Here is a 23,080-nt window from a genome sequence, read left to right on the forward strand (position 1 = left end):
AAATGTATGGGTGTGTTTGTGTGTGTGTGTGTGTGTGTGTGCATGCGTGTGATAATTAAATAATGAATTAGTAATTTGTTTATTTTAACTATATGAACCGTTTTGCACTTATAATTGTGTGTCTGGTTTTCTGGACTCGGTGTTCAGATCCTGTGGCCTCCATCGGTTATTCTTTACAAAATGTGCGTTATGGTTTTATGACATGGCAGCAATTACATTCAACGTCTTCCCTGTACTCATCTATAATTGGTGTAATTTCCTGTTCATGGAAATCATTTAAAGGTTTTCTACTCATCATCATTCTGAAGCATTTTCGTCATTTTCAATACAACCATGGCCTTTTTTGAGCAAATCTGTCCAACAAATCTGTCCAACAAGAATGAAGAGCAACAGCAAATGAAGTGATTTGCAGTCTGTGAAACAGGCAAGAACATCTAGTAGCAGGCTTTTGAGTGAATTAATTGCATCAGGTTGCAATAGAGTTTAAAACACAACATTGTTTTTCATTGTGGGAGGGGGAAAATGCAGCATTCTTTTCCTAGGTAGTTTAATTGCCGTATTGGAGAGCTAACATCCTCATTAAGCATGGATCAAAGTGTGAGGTGCAGGAAGCAGTGGCATGGAACAGGGGTGTGAAACCGACGGGATTAGTGTATGAGAGAGATGTTCTCTCAAGCGAAGAGCATGTTTGATGTCTCCCACATGGCTAATTGTAGAACGACGAATCCAACTTTATGGAGAAAAACAGACATCTTTCTTGCCCTTGGCTAGCTTCCCACTATTTGTTGATGCTTGTATTTTTTCCCCAGCAATTACCAATCCGACACTGACCTTTGACTGGAGAAAGAGAGTGACTCAAAAAGATGCCACTGTATGGTGTTGATTTAATATATAGATTTGGACTAGCATTTGTTTCTTCTTTCATTTCAGTTCAGATGAATGGATGGATGGTTTTGTATTGTTGAAATATAGAGGCTCCTCTCTTTGTCTGACATGCCCAAATTGATGCCAAGCGGACTTGAAGACTAACAGAAGATAATCATGTACAGAAAGGTTAGGTGAGTCAGGCACAAAATCGAAATGAATGAATAAACCAAAGATAGCAGAAATAAGCAAATTCCCTCTCAGGAGAGATGAAAAGTTGTAAACCACTCCAGCCACAAGCCCATGCAGAGACATATGCTCTGTGAGGTGGGTGAGCACGTGCCGCCGAATGATTTATGTCTGTACAGGGGCAACTAAATGTAGAAACAAGATCAGAGCACATTCTGAAATGAACTCTGGATTTTGCGGACTGCTGACTGATAGTTGCTGTCTACACTTCACAACAGTAAAAGATTCCGTGGAACAGATAAAGCTAGACATCCATAAATAAAATAAAGTGGAACCTCATGTTCATGAATTTAATCCGTTCTGTCAACTACATTTGTTGGTAAACAGAAGTAAGGTTTCCCATTGAAAAACATTGGAACACAATTAATCCGTCAACTGGGTAATTCGTAAACTGTTGTTTCTGTAACTTTTCATTTTTCTAATGTAAATTATGTGCCTTGCGTCAATAAAGTTTGTGAGACACTCAAATCGGAGACCCTGTTCGCAACAGACTTTATAGAACAAACTAGAATAAAACTTGAGTCTTGCGAAAGTTTCAGGTAACGACGACAGTATCAAAATGATACAACTTGAACATTTGTGAAAACGCTGTAATGCTACTCCAGTAGCACTCACATGCACAACAGATACTTCCTCTTCGGTCCAAAAGCCAATTTTTAATACTATATTGAAGGTATGGGAATCTCAACAACTCCCGATTCAATTTGATTACCATTCACAGGTTGTTTACATCTGCATCGCAATGCATCTAAAAATCCTTTATTTCTCCCACCCCCAATTCAGAAAAGTCTGCACTATGGGAGTATTGTATCTCTGCCGATCACAGTAAATGCAGACATTGCTTGAGAAGTGATATCAAGCGGCACATCGGGTCTGTGCGGGGTACAATTAAATCTCAAGACATTTTGGAAAACAAATTGCTGCTCCATATCAGAAAGCTTGGTCTCAGCTGCAGGTCATCAAAAACATATAAAAATGGCTTACTGTGGCTCAGTTTTTGAAGTGAAAACTCAATGCAGAGTAAATAATTACCTCTGGTCGTTTCCCTGTGGACAGATTTTGTTTAGGAGGAGTGGCGGTGGTGTGGGTCATACCTCACATTCTCGGGAGCCTGAGATGGTGTAAGTGCAGGTTCCGGTCCCATTGACAAGCACATCCATGGCCTCTGAATTGTTGGGTTTATAGTCCACATAGTACTCCTGCAGGGGAGAGCTCAAGGTGCGTTCTGTTTCCTTTGACTTCTTGCGCCGCTTGCGGGCTGTCGATGAATTCTCCTGCAGTTGCTTGACGCTGCTAGGATAGCGTTTCCACGACACGTAGATCACCAACAGGATCATCGCAACAGATAGAAAAAGGGCAACACTTCCGGCAACAATCTTATGAAAGGACACAGGCTCCAAATCTGGATCTGGGGAAAGTGCCACTGGCTGGGTAACCGCGGATGAAGTTGGACCTCCGATAGATCCTTCAGCTCTCTTTCCAGAACGAGTGGGTGAAGCCAAAATTGCTGGGTGCTGCTCAGGCTGTTCAGAGGCATTGGATGGAGTGGGAGGGGTGCTTGCGGTGAGCATCGTCACCTGGTTCAATTGACAAACGCCAAAAGCTTCAACAGCATCCATCACTTTCTCACCTTGGGCCTTCTTTGGAGAGGCACATATCATGGTGGTTTCCTTTGCACCCCTAAATTTTCTCAGCCAAGAGACAAGAGGACAAATGGCCGGACCACAGTCCCACACATTTCCAGCCAAGCTAATTGTAGTGACAGAGACCCAGGCATCAACTACCTCTTGGGACACATTGGTCAACTTGTTCGAGTCCAAATTGAGGGTTTGCAGGTTGGGCAAATACTGGTAAATAGCAGCATCTAGTTCTGACAGATCATTCCCAGACAAATCAAATTTTTGAATGGAAGCCCATATCCAGGTTAGGCCTTGGCTCATGGAGCGAATGCGATTCCACTGTAGGTAAAGTGCCCGCAAATTGTAGAGACGAGGAAAATGTGAGAAATTGATCTTTGAGAATTGGTTATGTTCCATGTGTAACTCTGTGAGCTTGACAAGGCCAGAAAGTGCATTCCGAGTGATACTGCGCAAGCGGTTGTACCCCAGGTCAAGAAACTCCAAATTTCTGCAGTCTTGGAAGAGACGCAGTGGAAGGATCTTGAGTGAATTTGAGCGTATGTGAAGGCTGAGAAGCTTCCGTAGTCCTTGAAACTGGCCTGGCTGCAGCACTTCCAGTTTGTTGTATGACAGATCAAGGTTACGCAGATTGGGTACAGGATGGAATGTGGTGTTGTGAAGTGAAGTGATCTTGTTGGAGCTCAAGATCAGTTCTTTTAGCCTGCGAACTCCCTGGAACGCCATCCCATCTACAGCCGTGATGTAATTGTGGTCCAAATAAAGCCAGATCAGGTGGTTCAGGCCAACAAATTGTCCGGCTCGAAGGTTCATGAGGCTGTTGTACCTTAACGACAGCCCTTCGCAACCTCCTGAGAGGTTCTTGGGGACATCACGAAATGCACTTGACTCACAGTACACAATTTTTCCATCGCAGCGACAGCTCTTTGGGCATGGGCGCTCTGTTTGAGCTGGGCTTGCTGCTAGCCACACCTGCATCAGCAGTTGGAGTATTATCCAACGACGTTGCAGAGCAGAGCCTGCGTGAAAGGAAAGTAAGGAAAAATAATTAAGCCACAGTACGCATCGAAAACACATAACAATAATATTGGAGGGGGGGGTGTATACAAAAATGTACGCGCCTCCGTTTCACAAGTGGCCATTTAATTTTTCACAATGAAATTAGTGATGTAGATGGATATGTAAGCATATACTCCTAAACATGAATGAAAAATCACATGGCATTAGATTTACTCATATTCATCCAGAATGAAATATAAATGCAATTCTACTCTGCTCTGTCACGTTGGAGTTTGAAAGCCAAATTAATTCATCAAATGGCTGAAGTAGGATAGCTCGATTTATTCAATATAATTACAAACGTTCAGAATTGTTGCAATGACTCAGTATTTGGTGATTTTGTAGTTCCACCATGTTTAAGATGAAGACTTTCAGTCCGGATGATGTGCAGCTAACTACTTCTATTATTTTCTTCAAAGATAAAACGAAAGCACAGTGAAACATTCTTTCCGTCAACTTCCATCATAAAAAGTAGCATTTAAAGCATATAATAATCACGGAACTATGTTTGCCTTATTAATTGAAATCCACCAGCTAATCTGCCTCTGTTTTCCAATTTATTCATAGTGACGTGTTGACGTACCATTGATTGTGATGCAACATTGCATCCCTGGCTATCATTTTAGCCTATCATTTTACTGTTGTTTTGGATCATCTATTGGTTCAAGATTTTGCTTAAAAGTATGCTGTTTGGGATAATGTACCTAGTGATTGCTCGTTTGTTTAACAATAATAAATAACTGAGCATCTTGTCTTGTTTTATTGTTTACATTGTTGTTTTCTGCACTTTGCATGTATGTATTGCATTTCAGCATACAACAACAAAAAAATCATACCGTCACATTTACATTCTTTTAATGCTATCACGGTACACTTTTAAGGTAGTGCTCATAACTGTACACCTATTTTCACAGGTGGTATTACCAAGTTTCTCAAATGACCAACATGCGCACAAAGTAGATTAATTACCCGAATGTTTATCCCATGCACACAACCACATTCTCAGAGTAAAGACCTCTCTGCTTCAGATATCCTCATCTCAACATCACTGTTACGATTCAAACGATGTGAAGCAATAAATCACTTTGCCTTTACCACCTCTTGGCTTGTGTCGGCTACCTGCAAATATATCTGTATGGCTGGCATTCACTGCTTGTGTGAAATCCTTTCCACGGTTAATCCACTCAATGTTGATTACTTTATCGCATTTTCTGTAGCGCCACTCTCTCAAACCTAATCCCACAATTTCAACTTCCCTATAGACCCCAGTGGGGCATCACGGGCTGTGACACTGTTTTGTTTCTCATATACAGACAAATGGAAATGGTCACAGCCCATTACCATTATTGTAGTTTTGCAGGAAAGTGAGAAAAGTAAGCCGTATTTGAATGCTTCAGCGAAAATAACGTGCTACTAACAATACTTCTGCATTTACTTTGTGGCATGTGTCTGTTGGCCACAGTAAAGAGCCCCATTTTACCCAAGAGAAAACTGAGGGCAGTTGGTAGAATGCTCTAGGAATCCATCCACAAAAGCTAAAATGACTCTTTCATGATTAATCTGCTCTACTATTGAGAACCCCAAAGTAGTTTACTTCTTATAGTATTGTCTCAGCACGTTTCACACCAGTTAGCTTTGCTTTTGCAAATACAAAACTATCAATGTGAGCAGAGTCCAGATCAAACAGGTGCTGTGCAAAGGGAAAGGGGGGGTATCAGTATGCTGAGAAAATGGGTCACACAAGCTGATAACAGTGGTTGAGTTTGTCCTGCAGTCTTTTTTTTATTTTATATTCCGTAATTACGGCATTCTTTAAAGAAATGTTTTCTGCCAAGTGAAGTTGAGTGACTAAGCCTTTTCACAAAAAGCTTGTATTTTGTATAAATTGTCATTGTAAGCTGTTGGTTTTAAGAATGTATCTGCTGCCTGTTGCATAGATGCAGATTTAAGGATTAGAATCAAACCCCTAATATTTTAGCAGCAGAAATATTATACATGCAGGAAAATGTTATTTTGCAGTGCTGTCATACATTTGAAAGAAGCACCGTTTTAACTTTGAACACAATTTAGAAAGTATAGAGATTGGCATTAATTCATGAGATTTGATTATGAGTGTGAGTTTAAATATTAAGATGGAATCGAAATTTGGTGGTTCAATTCAAATTACAAAATGCTTAAAAAAAAAGTCCTTGCAGAAAAAATGAGTACTGTGAGGTGCACTTGGGGGCTTGACGCTTGCTTTAAAATTGCCACATAAAAATCCACTAAAGTGATCAGTGGCCAAGTGTCGTTCCACTTCTTGTTCAAAGTGGGGACAGTCATTGACATTAAAAAAAATGTTCCTCTTTACAGAGTCACTAATGATCTGGCATTAAAATATATTGATTTCCCCTTGAGAAGGTGGTGTGGGGTTACGCTGTGTGCTAGTATACTTGAACACCATTATCAAAGGGCGATCTAAATGTGAGGATGAAATAAAATACTTTTAACTGGTTTACAAAATATGTGATCGGTGCTGGACATGTTAACTTAAAGGTCATGTTTAATGTATAGACTGGGTTGAGTGGCTGCTGACCTTGCCTGAACCTGTTTTCTCTATGGATACTTGTATTGATACTCGATACTTGTAGATGTAGTAGACGGTGTCCATGGCTTCGGTTCCAGCATAATCTCTGCAGGATTTGTCAGCGATAATGCTCTAAAACAGAATAGCTGAGGGGCATGATTGAACATATGCTTTCTAACATAGCCATTTATTTTCTAGCCAAGCATCTGTGTATCCCATATGTGTATTGTGTGTGTATGTCAAAGTAGAATAAAGAGAGAAACATTATTTTCAAAAAAATCTTTCATCATCCCTCGCAGATGGAGGGAACAGTTGTATATACATCATCAATCATGTTACTTGCGATGCTTTCGAAATTACGACAGAATAATACTGGGATCCCCTGTGTATTGTTGAAAAGTAATTGTAATACACAAGTTTGACTGCGGCAAAGTATGTGTGGGCCGTTAAACTTGTTTTTTTTCCAATTTAGACTTTAATCCCGGGAGGTTGCACGTAACCCTCTCTTGCTTGTATTTCCCATGTGCATAACAGGTCTGTTGAATTAGATGTGACTGCCTTCTTATTCATTCTAAGGCTGCCTCATAAGACACCTCCCACCACCCTTACTGAAACCTTATGTGGTTAATGAGTGCTCTGTGCGCTAATGCCTCCTCTAATGACATTCACCAAGGTGCAAAAGTCACCCTGCGAGGTGTCTCTATTACCCTTTACCTAATATGCTATTCTCCAAAGCTTTGTTCTTCTCCTGTACTGATTTTATGCCCCTTTGTTAGATTTTAAATCTAACTAAAATCATGTCAACATGTCTTTAACCCAAGCTGCACATTCATATTTTACAAATGCGGTCAGCCATTTCTAGTTGTTTTCCGTTTTTATGTGCTACATTTGGTTTCGGTTCCATCTTAAATGGGCATGTAGCTTTCTGAACATTTAACATTCAGGATGGTTTCTGTATATCTGTGCCTCTCCTTTATCTTTGTCATGCTCTTCGGTTATCTGTCTACAACTAATAAGGATGAATAAGCCAATTGTGTTTAAAGGCATACCAGTACAGAGCTAAACCAATGCTGCCCTCTGCATGACAGCTATTTCCGCCTCGCAGACTTAACACATGGAGACAATGAGCGCACTTTACTGTGGACCTTTAATAAAAGCAAATTTGGCTAATCAACTTAGCGAATAGACTCGCTAACTGGTGCACTGTGGGGGCACAAGTAAGATTTGGTGCCAGTGACAAAACTACAAGTAGGTTAGCTTCGCACATTGATACTGGCCTACAGATGACCACAGAGAGAGAACCGCTGCACCGGCTACCACCCATTAGTTTCCAATTATCTTTGGGATGAAGGCAAGGCCTGCCAAGTTAGAACCATTTCAACTGTTGATATAAAACAATTGCCTGCCATGCCCTTGAATTGGGCACACTATACTGACACGAGAAAAACAGCAACAATATTTTTGTGAATACAATGCACACACACACATACGACAGGGCGAGTGTGTTTTGCTTTTCAATCTTTTCTGATTCCTGATTTCCCATGATAGTAACAGCGCCATGCAGGTGAAGTGATAATAAGACTGAGAATAACAAAAATAACCAGCCCACACGGTTTGCTCTCTGTCCCTGTTGACAAACAAACTTCAGGATCAGAATTACTTTAGCTATGCCAATTCACAAATGTTAAATTATTATCTTTAAAATGGAAGCACAATTCAGTGTTTTCAGTGTCTGCAAACCAAGCCATGGAAATGCACACAAACGTGTATTAGAGGTATGTAATGGGGAAAATGTGAACCAGCCAGTACTAACATCGGCAATTATAGCGTAATTTACAACATGTTCTCTTAAATACCGCAGAAATAGAAGGACGTCAACCCACATTAGTAATGCTTTGATGTGGGCTGAATGTGTGAGTCATGCTCACACCAGTCAGTGAATTAGCTGTACCTTGATACATCTAGTGAAGTACAGCAACAATCTATGGAAATACAGTGCAGTGAACTCCCACTATTCATGGGGGATTGGGCGAAATAAATAAGTACATTTTATAATTCATGCGAACAGAAGTGGGCATTTTGCTAAATTTTTCTGGTCCGTCATCCGTCAGCAGCCAGGGTACCCGTCTGTCCTCCGTCACCCCGCCATTTTTCGTGACAAACTGAATTGTCAGTCAGTCCGTCAGTTAAGTTCATCAGAAGTCTGTTGGTCCATCCGTCCGTCCTCCAAACAAACGTCGGAAAAAAGAGCGTCCGTCAGTGAATGACGGATGAAAACGCACTTCCGTCATTCGCCATTCTGTCATTTTCATAAGGTGTCCCGTCTTTCATCAATCGTCAGCAAAACGGGCGTCCGGCAGTCCGTGAATAATACAGGTAAATGAGAATGTTCAACTATGAAAGGAGGCATACTGTTTCTTATCTGGTTAATGAGCTAGATGTACCAGTATAGAAAAGGGACAACAAAAGCTACAAGGGCATTACCTGTCTGAAGGATATTTTGTTTGACATTCATGTCAAAACAGCTGGTTTGTAACCAAATGTCAATGGCGATAGGATGCTCTAAAGTTCAGGTTTACTGCTTTTGGATGTCAAACCTGGTCAATTTAACTCAACTACAGTGACTTGGGCTGGTCTGTAAAGTCGTCTTCACGATGACATGTTCAACTGTCATGTCTTGTCATGTCATATAGTGTTGAGTAGGTTATTCTTAATGCAGTGTTCAGGGTAGCAAAAAACAAAACAAAAAAAACATTCGTCTTGCTTATACGTCCAGCTGCAATCAGTTGGGATGTGCTGATATACTGAGACCGGACAGATGGTTTCTCCACCTCAGCAGTTGGGACAAGAAACACCAAAAAACATCTAAAACGAGGTGAGGCCATCCTTTAAACAGTTTAAAGGTTGACTATGAACATTTTTTAAAAATCAATTTTAAATTAAACAGACAGCCAGTGCAGAGAGGCAAGTACAGCAAGTATTCTTGCTTGTGCTAAGGAATTAGGCTGCAGGATTATGTCCGCTGGATAGACACTGGTGTGAGTTCTGACTAAAGAGTATTACAGTCATCAATACAGCAATAAATATCAACACCATCGGACTTTTTAAGATCATCTACTAATAAACACGATGAGTTTTTTACATGTCTCTAGAGTGTACAGTAAATGCACTTGAACCAAAGTGTTACTTCAAGTCCTACAACATTTTCAACCACTCTGTTCATGTTCAAGTTAATGGTTCATTTAAGACTTTTTGGGGGGCGGTGAATTAATCAAGAACGAAGAGCAAGAGATATGCACAGAATCAAACAAACTTTAACTCATGGGAACCTATAGATTATGTGATATAAGGCAGATGAGGTGAATGAGAGTATACCGAGGACTAATGCCCACATAGAAAGCACCAAAAAATGAGCTAGTTTCTTCTCGGGACCCAAACAAGTGACTTCAGTTAATACCGTCATTAAATTCAAGAAAAAGTTTGACGTGGAGCTGTTATGAACTGAAAGGCAAGTTACGGGTTTAGTGAGGCTGCTGGGATCACTGGGCTTTAATGGCTGGTAGGTACAACTGGGTATCGTTGGAATAGAAGTGGAATGACACGCCATATTGTAACTCTGAATGACCTATGCAATGGATAAGCACTTTTTGAAAGATTTCATTGACATTCGTCTTCTGAATCCAATTCTTGATATTATTTTTATTTGTGTTTATTAAAGAGATTATATTCTCAAGGGGCCAGGTGACCTCTGCCCTGGCGGCCTCACCTGACATTGCAAGAATGCTGCCTTTTGGATGCAGAGGACCCAGCAGAAGGTCATTTTTTGTCTGTTGTTGTGCTAATTGACCTTGCTTGCAAGCCAGGTCCAACGGTATGAACACTAAATACCTCTAACGTTAACAGTTTCTTTGTTTTGGGATTTTGCAATAGACGGGGGAAGCTAAAAAATGAAATCATGTGGAATATGTGGGATGAAAGTTTTGCTGTAATTGTGCTATAAGCCCTTTGGTAATAGTTCTTGCCAGATCTCTCATAACAAGGTCCATGAAACCCAAGTGTGTTGCATGCTGTTAATGAAGAACATCACAGCCAGCAACACTGGTGGATAATTGCACCGTCATCAAATAATTGAGGGAAACCATATAAAAACCACATGAATGTGACACATTATTTTGAACATTCTGACACACTATTTAACAAACTAAAAGCCAGGCTGCCATGATTCAGCCTATTGGGTTACTTTCTTTGCACATAAATTGCTTTTGAGCTCCTGGAACCATACAGTGCAGTTTTGCATGCATGCTGCTGTTGCTTATACTGATGCGGTGCAGAAACCCACCATGGGTCAATATATCACACTGCCTTACAATTAATGGCATAGAAATACCAGTGAACTTGGTCATCTGTACAGACTACTAGTTTCCAATGGCTGGGGAGATTAGGATACCACTGATAATACTACTGGGTAGGCAAATGATGGATAACAAGGTCTAATTATACAGCGTAAAGTGTGTGTGAGCAGAATATATTATCAAAGAGAGGATCAGAGTGAGGAAATGGGGGTGAGTGTGTAGTCTTAGGCACACATGAGGAAACCAGGACGGTAGTCAGAAACTAAAAAAGATCACTTTTAACTTGTAATGTTGTATATTAATAAATATTGTACCAACTGTATTACTGGATAGACTTTTTTAAGTCATGGACGGGCACACTTTGTGGATTACCTCTTGAAGACATTTTCATAGTACGTATAGTGTCAAAATCTGCACCGGGCCAACAAATATTAAAGTTTGTGATCATCGATGTGCTGTGACTTGGTAGTATAATTTAGTTTCGACCAGATTAAGGACATGCGATATTTTAAGCGTGGAGCCACGCTTTTATAACGTTGACAGGCTTCCAACATTGATGTGATTAGCATTCCTGTGGCTCCTGTGCATGTCAGTGAGCCATCCATTCAAATTGGTCAAGAGGAATTAAACAAAACAAAACACCAAGAAACGACACAATCTAATTTGCAATGCGCATCATGGGCTCCCGTCAGTGAGTGCACAGGCTTGCAAATTACAAATGAAGTCCCTTTAGTCTGTAATAAACCTTACAGCCAAATGGGGGTGGAGGAGGGAGGGAGATGGGAGCACTGCAGCGCTGCTACTGAAAATTAATGCACAGGATTCAGCACTCCTTCTTGAAGCTTCTCAAATACGTTTTTGACGTTTTGACAGTGTATTCCGACTACGCTTTTGGTGCTACTAATTAATTCGGGGCAGTTTCTCATCAGAACGCATTGTAATTCAGGAATATATGAATATGTACCTATAAACTAGATGTGTTATATTTTAGATGGAGCCACTTACCCATATCCGCGAAAATGTCACGTCCAGTTAATGGATTCGGATCCGCATGTCCACTCACAGGTAGCGTCCTAATTCAATAGCCGGGTCTGAGCGCACCTGCCCCCGCTTGCTCTCCTGGACCTGATTGTGCAGTCCGGTTCAAATGTGCATTTATACCCGAAAGACAATTACCTCCACTTTTGGATGATTCAATGGATTTGACGAAAATCCACATTCAAAATTCCACGTCCATGCTTTTGCTGCAAAAACAGCCGTGTCCAAGTTGGAGCCAAAAAGAATTGCCCACTGCAGCAGGCGCAGTCCCATCCAAGTGGACCGTGGCAAGCTCTTCATGCACCTGAAGATTCATCACGAACCCCGTCGCAGAGCCTCGCAATTAGCGCAACATTATTCGATGTCCCCCCCGCAAAATAAAATCAGCCTTTGATTCCTCTCCCGTGCAGGGCAAAAGCTCGGTGTCGTCTGACTGGAGGGATGCTCAGTCTGGACCGCCCATGGCGCACGGAGCAAAGTAACGCTGCTTTCTCCACAAGTCAACGCAAAAACTCACAAAATAATCCAATATCCAAATATGCACCTTTTTTTGCGTCCACGTGCCTTCCTCGCACACGCAGTTCAATCGGCGTGACGCTGTTGTTAATGCGTGCGTCTGCATCCCCAAGCAACTTTAACCAAGCAGAATCCGAATGCCCTCTTCTGGCGGCTCGGCAACCCACGCGCACGTCCGTTCAAAGTGGGTCCGAATAAACATTGTCCGGTCAATATTCACGGCGAAGGATATTCTTAACGTCACACCACACGAATAGCCACGTTTATTCAGCGTAATAATGAAAACGGATGGGGACTGTTACAATATGAGAGAAGGGAAATATTTTCCACCTCATCGGTGCGCACATTTGATTTTGTTTTTTCAAACGTTTTGCATCTTTGATAAAGGAACTCGTCTTTTGTATCGTCTTCCACTTGCAATGATTTACCGGCCGGAGTTTGGGTGCACATTTGGAATTAACTTTAAATGATTTGTTTGCATTCTGTCACGTAGCGTGGCCGTCGGCAGCACTAAAGGCAGAGAAATAACTTGGCCCCTTCACACACACACACACACACACACCTGTCAATTACTGAACCCCTGGTTCCACATGTGCGCCGTGCACTATCAGTACTTCCTGAAATAAGTTCAGTAAGTACAGTAAATGTGACACAAGCAAACTTTGTTTGGTAGGCTACACATAATCAAATGTGGAATTTCTGGTAATCACAATTGTTCCAATACTTGAAGAGCTCTCTTCAGATTGATTTTAGATTTCAGCTACAGTGCTGTGCAAAAAGATGTGCTCTCTTATTCATTCTGACATGACTGTTTACTCAATAGCGAGCAGTGTTGTACCTCCAATGGGGCCAAATTGTTTATAAACACTTGCAACCGCACTTATGTGTATCCGTCTGTTCATTAGCATACAGCTTTGCTGCTTCAGGGAGCATGTTGAGCAGACGTGGGTTTCTTCCTTGGCCAATGCACCATCCCTCGATTTGATTATTATCATAATTATTTAAATCTTCAAGAGGAAATTTAATTTTCACTGTGAATTGTATTGTAGTTGCACACAGAGCTGGACTGGCCACCTGGCAAAGAGGGCAGATGCCCGGTGGGCCGGCAGCTTTTATATAGCCGTACTTTTTAATTATTATTTCCCTCTGTTTTCCCTCAAGAGACCAGCCCACAATTTTAAGGGCGCAGCCTAGTGTTGTAGTTCTCGAGATTGGACTTTGTCTCGAGACCGGTCCCCAAAAAACGTTTTAATGGTCTCGGACAGGGCGAATTTGGAATTTTTGATCAACATCGGTCGAGACAAGGCCAGCATTACTTTGATTAGTGAGAATCATAGAATGCAGGTGCTGCGCTGCCTTTCCTGTGTGGCCTGGAGTGCCGTACTTGTGTGCCAAAAAGTTAAGAGGCTAAAAAAAAAAAAAAAGAACTGATCCAAGACATTGTGTCAGAAATGATAAAAATGATTACCTTCCTGTATACAACAAACATTTACATCATATGTTTTTGGGCAAACAACTGTATCATTCGAGGTGGAAAATAATCTATAACACATATGCATGTAATTACATTTTTACATCAATCATAAGCACCTCTAATAGTAGACAAACTCAATATCTGCTCCACCTTTGATAAGTCAATCACTTCTCTTGTCATCCAATTGGGATAAATAAACATTTTGTGGTTGGCTGTTTTCATGTAGCACCCATTAATCACAGCTGTGTTGGGTGTCTGTTGCTCAGGGTACCCAATAAAATGGAGCCAGACAGCAGCTTCCTCATTGCTCTTGTAAAACTAAATGTCTTGCACTGTCCCTCAGCCTTAGAATCTGTTCATGCAATTTGGCTGATGACTGTACTTCTGGATGCGGTTCAACAAGCAGAGGCCAATCTGCTGACAGCACTGAAACAATTAATATCCTGTGAAGTTATGGTGAGGCAGCCAGTGCCAGACCACAGGCAACAGCTTGCATTTTCTTAAAAAAAAAAAAAAAAAAAAAAAAAAGATAACTGTATCTTTTACACTCATTTCTTCACTCACCCAGTGAACAGCCTCTGGTCTCTTCCTTCTTATGACGGTCATATGGCAACATGGAACATAATGAGAGTCTTGGATAATATGATGTTGACTGGCCTGTCTTCATTCCCCAAAATATGCTAACGCTGTGGGGAGAGTTTTAGCCCTCGGATCAATCTGATCAAACATCTTGGGATGAACTAGAATAGAAATTGCGTGCCAGAACCTTTCTCAGGTCCTCACAATTCTCTTATTGGCATATGTGATTTTGTCTATAAAGGAGGCACTCTCCCAGAATACATTTTGAAATGTGCCAAATGTGTACTGTATTGGAAATATATATAAAACATTTAATTGTCAGTTTCAAGTTATTTTACTGAGTATAATATTTTTTTTTTTCTCTAACAGGGCACCGACATTTTTTTTCCCCCCATGTGTGTAAGTGGACTATTTTCAAGGCGGAAAAACAAAGATGATATGTCCCTGGACAGTATTGAAAGGCACTCTTTGTTAATATTTTGTTGCTCATCCTTCATCAAGGACAAATGTTTTCATACATTACATGAATCTATTGGCTTCTTGCACTAGTCAGAGGATATATTTCTTTCCATTTTTTTTCTTTGCCATGTTCTTGAATGTTTGCATTATGTTTTGGGGTTTTTTTTTTTGCCGTCATGGCAGATTTTCTTTTTTCCAAGGATTTTCCATGTGATTGAGATCAGGTCTCTTCTGGCCGGTTTGAACATTTCCTTCTAAATTTGTGTGTGCCTTTGGGAGTAAGCTTATGGCCTTGATTTTCCCAGATATAGCATCTGTATTTTACTTAAGAGCCACAGCATTTCCATAGTTCGTTCCAGCTATGATAGAGTGTTGTGTGCAATTTGTAGAGGTTACCAATGTTAAAGCAAGATGAAAAATAGCATAAACAACATAAATATGGATGGCATGCCTCTGGATGACATCGTAACCTAACGCTCAGCACAGCCCCCAAAAAACATGATATTCCAGAAAGACATTTTCAGACTCTTTAGCATGAGTGACAGCTCGGGTTTGTCCTTCCTGTGTTTGCTTTACACTGGAACTTGTCCAATATAGTGTTCTTCTCTTTTTTCATTTATTCTCATCTTTAAGCCTGGCAGTATAATCTTAACCTGCCTTGAGGCTATTTTCATTTTCAGGCAATTTCCTGACACTGAGCTTTTCAAGTTCACCTGTGGATGTGAATTGTCAAAATATTAAAGGGAATGGTCACCACTTTTTTTCTATTACTAAATATACATATTCAAAAGAATGCTTATATACCATTGGTGCCTTGCCACATACAGGTGTATGCAGTTTCAAATCAAATCCTTGGGATTTTTCCATGAAGCTTGACCTCAACAAAGCTATTTTCCAAACTCGGATGTTTAGCACTTGAAGGTAAATCATGCCAGACACAGGCGTTGGAAAATATTATTAAAGTAGTGTTATTACAAACTGCTTTTCCCCCTGGATTTCAAAAACATATTTGCACAGGACTATGGCAATGTGTTATGAGGTCAAATCTCTGAACATGGTTCGGCATTTTGTGAACTCAAAATCACATGTTAAGTACATACATTATACCCTAAAATATACATGGGGGCATGGGGGGGGCCAATGTAAAGCACTTGCTGAGTGTTTGCACCTGGTTCAATTAAACCAAGTTCGGATGTAATTGCAGACCAAGATCACTTAAATGTAAAAGGTGTACAGACCAGACGGCAGAAAGCATTTGGAAAATCAGAATTTGAGATGTATTCCGTCGCGTAAGAGACATCAAAGCATATTTTGACCACAACACAGTTGCAGCGCAGAGATGCAAAACCTCCGGGCAAACTAAATAATGAGCTGAAATGTATTTTAAAACCTTTCCCTGATCTGCTCTTGATTTATTTAAAAATACATTTGTATTTGTATTCTTTTCCTTGTACCCTAGCAGTGCTACTTCCTCCCAACTATTTTTATGGTGTAAAAACAGTGGCTTCTTTGCCCAGATATATTCTCAGAGTGCATTGGGACTATTCTTCTTCTGTGCTACTTTGATATCGTAGTGATTTCCTGTATGACACAGGGCAAAGACAGATGAATTGAGGGCATCATGTGTGGTAATGACAATCCAGTAGCAGGCTGCAGTTCTAGTGCCAAGTATGAATGCTTCTAATGGCATTCACACCTATTCATAGTAGGATGAAAGCTCTATGCAATTATGCGGGATAGCATTTTGACATTTTATGTTCTATACATATCTGTTGCTTTGAAACAGCACCACCTCTTCTACCTTATGGTCGGCTAACGGATGGCCCACAAAACAGACGGAATTGAAAAAAAAAGAAACCACTGACAGATGCCCGTTTTTCTGCTGTTTTATGGGGGGACCGACTTCCAGACCAACAGACTTCTGACGGACTAAATGACAAACTGGGACTGACTGACGGACTGATGACTACAATTCAGTTCGTCGCAAGAAATGACGGACTGACGAATGACGGGCAGGTACCCTGAGCGATGAAAGACGACGAATGACGGACCGGCAAAATTTTGTAAAATGCCCACCTCTGCTAAATATCATATTTTATCACAATTACGATTTAGTGTATTAACCTTAGAACACTAACGTTAAAGGTAGTAACACCATCACTAACGTCGGGTACATTTAACCTGTTATAAAATACAGTTTTCATCAATTTATGTAAAAGTACAACACTGTACACCAAATTGGAAGTTGTCTTCTTTAACATCCCAATACAAAATATCACATAAAAAATATTGTGTGGGGAAAAATCACCCGATGTTAGTGTTCTAGGATTACGGTGGTATCTTAATGAGCGGTGTTATACGGTATGTGGTATGCGTTATACGACTTTTTTTATGTTATACTAGTTATCGAAAGGAACCATACTCATTGGACGTGATTTTGATAAGATTATATAAGTACAACGCTCATTAGGAAATTAACTGACTTTAGTGTGATAGAAAAGAAACCGTGTGCGACAGTAGCTGAGCACGACACATTAGACGGGATGATGCCTTATTACTGCACTGAAGGCAGATTTTAGGCCCGAGAAGTGCCAAACAGATGAACTGCCCCAGGATTAGTGCCTCTTAAGATCCCAGTTCTGTATGCTGTCTAACATTGGCAGGCCATGTTCCCTCATGCAATAATGACACTCAATGCTAGCATAGCTGGGGGTGGGGTGTGTTACAGTCATTGTAGGTTTCATTAAGGGAGTAATGGCCACAATTTGACAAGAAGAACAAGAAAAACTGGGGGCAGACAGGCAAAACAGCTGAACCGGAAAGCAAGCAAAGGCCCAAATGTGTTCGGGCAGATGAGTAAGAAAACTGTGACACAAAGTAAGCATTCAACTGTTGGCAGAGCAATAACCAAACAATCTCAACAAAGGTGTGAGAAGGCTGGACGGAAAGCGTGGTGATTTACATCCGCATTGGGTTTTTTTCAGTCATGGATGCCCTGAGGTTGCAGGGCGATATACAATGGAGTCAATTACAGTATGTTACTTATTATTTTCCCTTTTACCGACATCGATTCATCTTCTATACTGCTTGTCCTCACTAGTATCATACATGTATTTGTCAATTAGCGGTATTCATCCAAATGAATTCCCCAATATCAGCTTGGTCTGCGTGTTTCCAGCACCCTTTTTTCAAAACACGATCTCTACAATAAAACATCAACACCTCATATTCGGGAAACTTTCAGGTTATTATAGTCCACATCAAAGCAAGAACTTTAACAATGTCCAATACGAGATGTGAGACGTAATTATTGCAGAGTCCATGACACTGCCCCACACATAACCCGCTACTCAGTGGATTTCAATTCAGGTCCTGACCTGTCTGGCTTGGTTTAGATCTGCCGGGGACATGAGCACCTGCCCATGTATCTCTCAGTGGTCACTGAGACACACAAGCACCAAGACCTAAAATATATCAACGCAGATAAGTGTTTACAGTGGTGGCCACATACCCACAAAGACCTGATTCCACAAAACCTACATGCATTTGATGCCATGACATTTTGAAGTCCAAAACACAACAGTTAGTGCATGAAAAGTGGTACAAGGCATGAACAAAGTTAGTGCCTTCCATACTAAATGCCCGAGATCTAATTACCCAAAAATATATACATTGAGAACTGGTTCAACAAGACAGACAAGTCTAAGATCAGCTTGGCCATGTCCTCAAGATGTCCGGTGGTAGAATCAATGTTGCCCAGAGTCGGAATTTATAATCTACCAATATTCTCTGGAAAATTATGCCTTGTTTGACATATACTGGACACATGATTATAACATTTTCCTGAAACAATGTCTATTGTTAACAATGGGCGTTACGAAAAGAACATGAGAGGAGAATACAAAGAATACATTATGACTAGATCCTACATGTGTCCTTTGTTATCAAAAGCTAGTATTGTGTCTATGTTGTTTTGACCTTTTAAATTAAATTTGTGATTGATTCATTTTACACGTGTGTGACAATTTATGTGAAAAAAAAATGGTGTATTACAGATGTGAAGTTTATTACCCCTTGTCGTTCAACAAGTTAGGGGAGTGTATTTTATTGGTTTTAAATAAAAATAAAATGGTTAACTTCTGCTTGTACCATGATGGTGTCAATATTCATTTTTACAGACAGGCTTATAATTGATTTCAGAAGGAAAGTCTGTTTTGAAAGGTGAGCTTTTGCAGGTCACAGAAAATATATTGCTCTATTTGGGATGTTCCACATCACAAATCCTTATGAAACATTTTCTTCAAGCAAACACATGCTTGTCTTTCTCTTTTCCTTTGTAGTTCTCCAATTTCTTGATACCATGCCTGCCTTATGCGTTTTGTCCTGGCTAAGATGAGAAAGATAAGAGGTAGGCATCTGTGTATGGCAGTGCCTTGCCATCTGTCAACTGCCCATGGGGTCTCTGTGGACATAAGCTCACATGGGGGATGCACAGAGTCGCCAGTTTAGGTCAGAAATTTAACACAAATTATTACTGTCTCAGTACAGAAATTGAAAGCAAATCATTGCCGTCGGAAGTCAGAAATTTGACGCAAATAATTGCTGTCTTTTGTCCGATTAAGCAAAATCCTAATGACAAACCAATGGGAGACAAGAAGGAATCAAGTGTCCTTTAATCATTAAATTGTTCCTCACTTGAAGTTCTCAAGGTCTTCATCACCAAGATTTGAAGCTACTTTATTCCTGTTACTAAAATGAAAAAAAAAAACATTCTAGTCATTTCCTCTCAACAGAGATCATTGCTCAAAAAGCAAAGGAATGAGGCAAATGTGAAGACGCAAGCAAAGTCTCTTGGGGCTCCAGCGATTTGAGAGAGATTCATAAAATCTGATATGATAAGGGTCCATAAAACAACAGAACAGTGAGGTCAAATTACAAGCCGCTGGAGTTTCCTATCTGCTTTACTTTACCTGTGTGCTGCCCACATTTTATTAAATCTAAAATGAGATTAGGCTGACTGATTGGCACAGGTTGAAGATTATCATCAAATGCAATCACGGTTGCCTGCTTGCATTGTGTTCTGAGAGACATTCTCAAGGACGTTACAGCATTTTGCAGTGCATAGCACCACTGCGTTTCAGAGGCCACTCTTTGTGTCTCCGATATTGTTTCTTTCCTACACAATTTATCTCAAAGTTTGACCACCTGCCTGTTCTGCGATGTTGGTGGAACTTTGTTTGACAAATTCCATCTGAGAGCAAATATATTTGGAATGTATTGTTCCGATAGTCCAAAAATGTTGCCATGATAAAACCTTAAAATTCTTCAAATGTCAGTTAAATGTTTTAAGTGACATTTTAACAACATAATACACATTTAATACATTTTAATATGTGAAACAATCATTAACTTTAATGACAAATGAGGAGGCTTAATGTGAGCTCCCCACCACACGGTCACAGAAAATATATGTTTGAGTGCAAGTGTAGATCAAATGTGTGGCTAGCATGAGGAGTTAACGTAGCAGCGTCTGACAAATTGAATGATGCTGTCACAGAGGTTGACAATTGAAACTCCAAAAATTGTTTGAACTTGGGTGCATTTAACACCAACTTTTGGACAAACTCTAAATTGTGGAGCTTTTGACCTTGCAGGCATCATTGAAATCCAAATGTTAATTGTTCATTTATTGTTCATTTTTTTTCCTCGTGACCTTTGTAAAATGTTCACAGAGCATATACAAATACATTTCTAGTTTCTCCCCATCATCCATTTTTGGGTGCCATCGGGACTGGTACCTGGAGGCTTGTAACTTTTTTAAAGAGCATTCACCTGTGAAAAAGTCAGAGGCATTCAAGGTTGTAGCCATGAGGCAAAAGGGTAGATCCCAAACACACACGTTAGCACTCGCGCGCACGTACATATGCACATGGGCTACACGCACACACAAGAAGAGTACAGTATACCCTTGTTTATTGCAGGGGTTATGTTCCCAAACCCCTTGCGATTGCCACAAATCTGCAAAGTAGTAGTTTATTGTGTCATTATATTTTAAAGCTTTATGAGCATCCCCACTCTCTTATTAACGTTTGCCATACTCTTATAAACACTTCCTAGCTATCAAACATTTATAGAATTGATTATTTGACTAAATTTGAAATTGATTTTGAATAATATAAAATTGTCCATTTCATTTGTCACCATCGCCAAATTCTACACTACAGCGTAGAATCTGTGACTATGACTCTATCTGTGACTTTGAACGTTTTGTGGCTTTAAAAAGTGGGACCGGGTTTGTTCAGGGAGTCAACGGCTGTTGTTTGGCTCAGGGCAGGCTGCTTGTTATGCGGCTAACTCTTAGCCTGTCCGCGTTTTAAATGCCTCTGGGTGTCCGTCGTGGCCATGTAGCTAGTGTATGAATGTGTTATTACGTGTTTATTTTGTTTCGATTAAAAGAACACCGCGTGGCAGCTGCGTGTATCCTTTTGACCACGTGTGGAGGGATTACAACTTGTTCTACCAACAGTGGTAAGCGATATTGAATTAGCTAGCAATGTTTACCGTAGACGTGCCGTTGTGTGTGACATTTCTGCATTGCAAGCAACACATTGCACTTTAGCTTCACTTTTTTTAAGTGTGAAATGATCCCAAACTTTGGGCATTCTGCCTCTATTGCACCCTTGCAAAATCCTGCGATTTAGCCAAACGGTAGGTTAAATTCTTCAAAAGGCCCAAACTAAAAACTAATATGTAGGCCATAATGCTTATTTTGTGAATTTGACTTTACAGCTAGAAAATCATTAAAAAAAAAAACATATTTCACATTCACTATTCCTTTCCTTATGTGAGGATCCTGCGCATAGTCTTTATAGTGTCATGGTGACTCAAAGGAGACACGCAGATTATCAAGGCTCTGGAAAGCACCTCTCATGTGACTCAGCGTGTTTGGTCAATTACTCAACATGTTACTCTCTCCCTCACACTTGATGCTTCCTCTTTTCAACAGGACTGCTTGCTCGTTCGACTATGTTCCTTCATCCTGCTCTATCTCACTTTATCGTTCCTCTATTTTTGGCATCTCACATTCTGGGCACGTTGGTCTCGGCACAATGTAAATTATTCAGCCTGGCTTGCCAGGGGCTGGGAGCGAATCATAAATCGCAGATGGTCTCAGGCTATTTCATACGGGTGACCGTCGCTAAACACCAATGCACAGAATCATTTGAAAGCCACACAAATATAGGATTTCATTACTCGTACCTCAGTCAGACGGCATTTCATTTCTGTTGTATTCAAATGTGCACTGTGTGCTTGCAGCCACAGACAAATGCAACACTGTGGACTTTAGGCCGTGCCTCAGAGAAAATTCGTACTAAGATCAATTAAGTTCTAAATAACTTATTTGTTGTCAAACCATATTTTGTTGTAAGGTAAAAAAGCAAACGGATAAATATTATTATTATCATTCGCCTTTCTTTAGAATTGTCCAAACAATGCTCTTAGTGGAAAGCAAATTTGTCAAATAGTAGTTTTGGTTTCTTCCAGCTAAAAGCGAACATGATTCTGATTCTTTTAAATTGATGTATTTTTTGTTTTTGTATTTTGTTTTGTTTGATGCTTGTCTGAGGATTTGAATGTAATTTGTAACTGATGAAACAACCACATTTCAAATTTCTAATTAGCATGATGCTATAGTATCCAACAGGAAGAATGTAAACACAAAACGGCATATTGTGGCTATCCTGTGAAAAACCCGTACTTCCATTTTTGTGGGTGCTAGTGAAAGTTTAGTTGGAATTGCAGACGGACGCCCGTTTAAAATTAGAGGCGGACCGGCCTATAGTTTTTTTTTCCTCCCCGGAAAAAAAGGCGAATGAGAAACGATGGAAGGGCACCCACGCTTCTGGCGGATGACGAATAACAGACGCTCAATTTGTAGTAAAACGCTCAGCTCTGTGTATGTATACAGTAATAAATGCTGTTTCTTTTACAGATCTCTTGACTGCACATTAACGTTCGGTGTTGCGTTTTTAAGTGCTGAGTGACTAACACCTCTGTCAAATGATGTTTGACATTTTTTTTTTTACTTTTTATTCCAGGAGGAAAAAAAAATTCTTCAAAGTGCAGCCTTCCCATCAGTCAAACAACAGGCATCACAGTGTTCCAGGAGATATGGTATAATGAGTTACTTGGAGATATGCTACTTTAGGTGAAACCAATTTAAGCGTATTTTCCTGAAATTCTTGAATCATCACCTATCAGATTGATGGTGGTATAGTCCTTTTCT

At 40.3% G+C, this 23,080-nt stretch overlaps 1 protein-coding gene across 2 annotated transcripts in view; it reads right to left on the reverse strand.

The window, feature by feature from the left end:
* Positions 1 to 12,372, reverse strand: part of LOC147135801 (leucine-rich repeat transmembrane neuronal protein 4) — a 71,542-nt gene extending 59,170 nt beyond the window's left edge. The window contains exons 1-2 of one of the 2 annotated variants that reach the window (XR_015089895.1): positions 11,733 to 12,372; positions 2,146 to 3,769 (exon numbers count right to left, since the gene is read on the reverse strand). Coding sequence is in view for 1 of the 2 variants with exons in the window: in XM_086053966.1 (XP_085910092.1) it covers positions 2,208 to 3,769; positions 11,733 to 11,736 (1,566 nt within the window). In the remaining variant the exon portion in view is untranslated. The remainder of the gene's footprint in view (positions 1 to 2,145; positions 3,770 to 11,732) is intronic. The other variant, XM_086053966.1, reaches the window with a different exon arrangement.
* Positions 12,373 to 23,080: the final 10,708 nt, after the last annotated feature.

Source organism: Filicampus tigris, chromosome 15 (assembly GCF_054856515.1).
Source record: "Filicampus tigris isolate MCC_2025a chromosome 15, RoL_Ftig_1.0, whole genome shotgun sequence".
NCBI lineage: Eukaryota > Metazoa > Chordata > Actinopteri > Syngnathiformes > Syngnathidae > Filicampus > Filicampus tigris.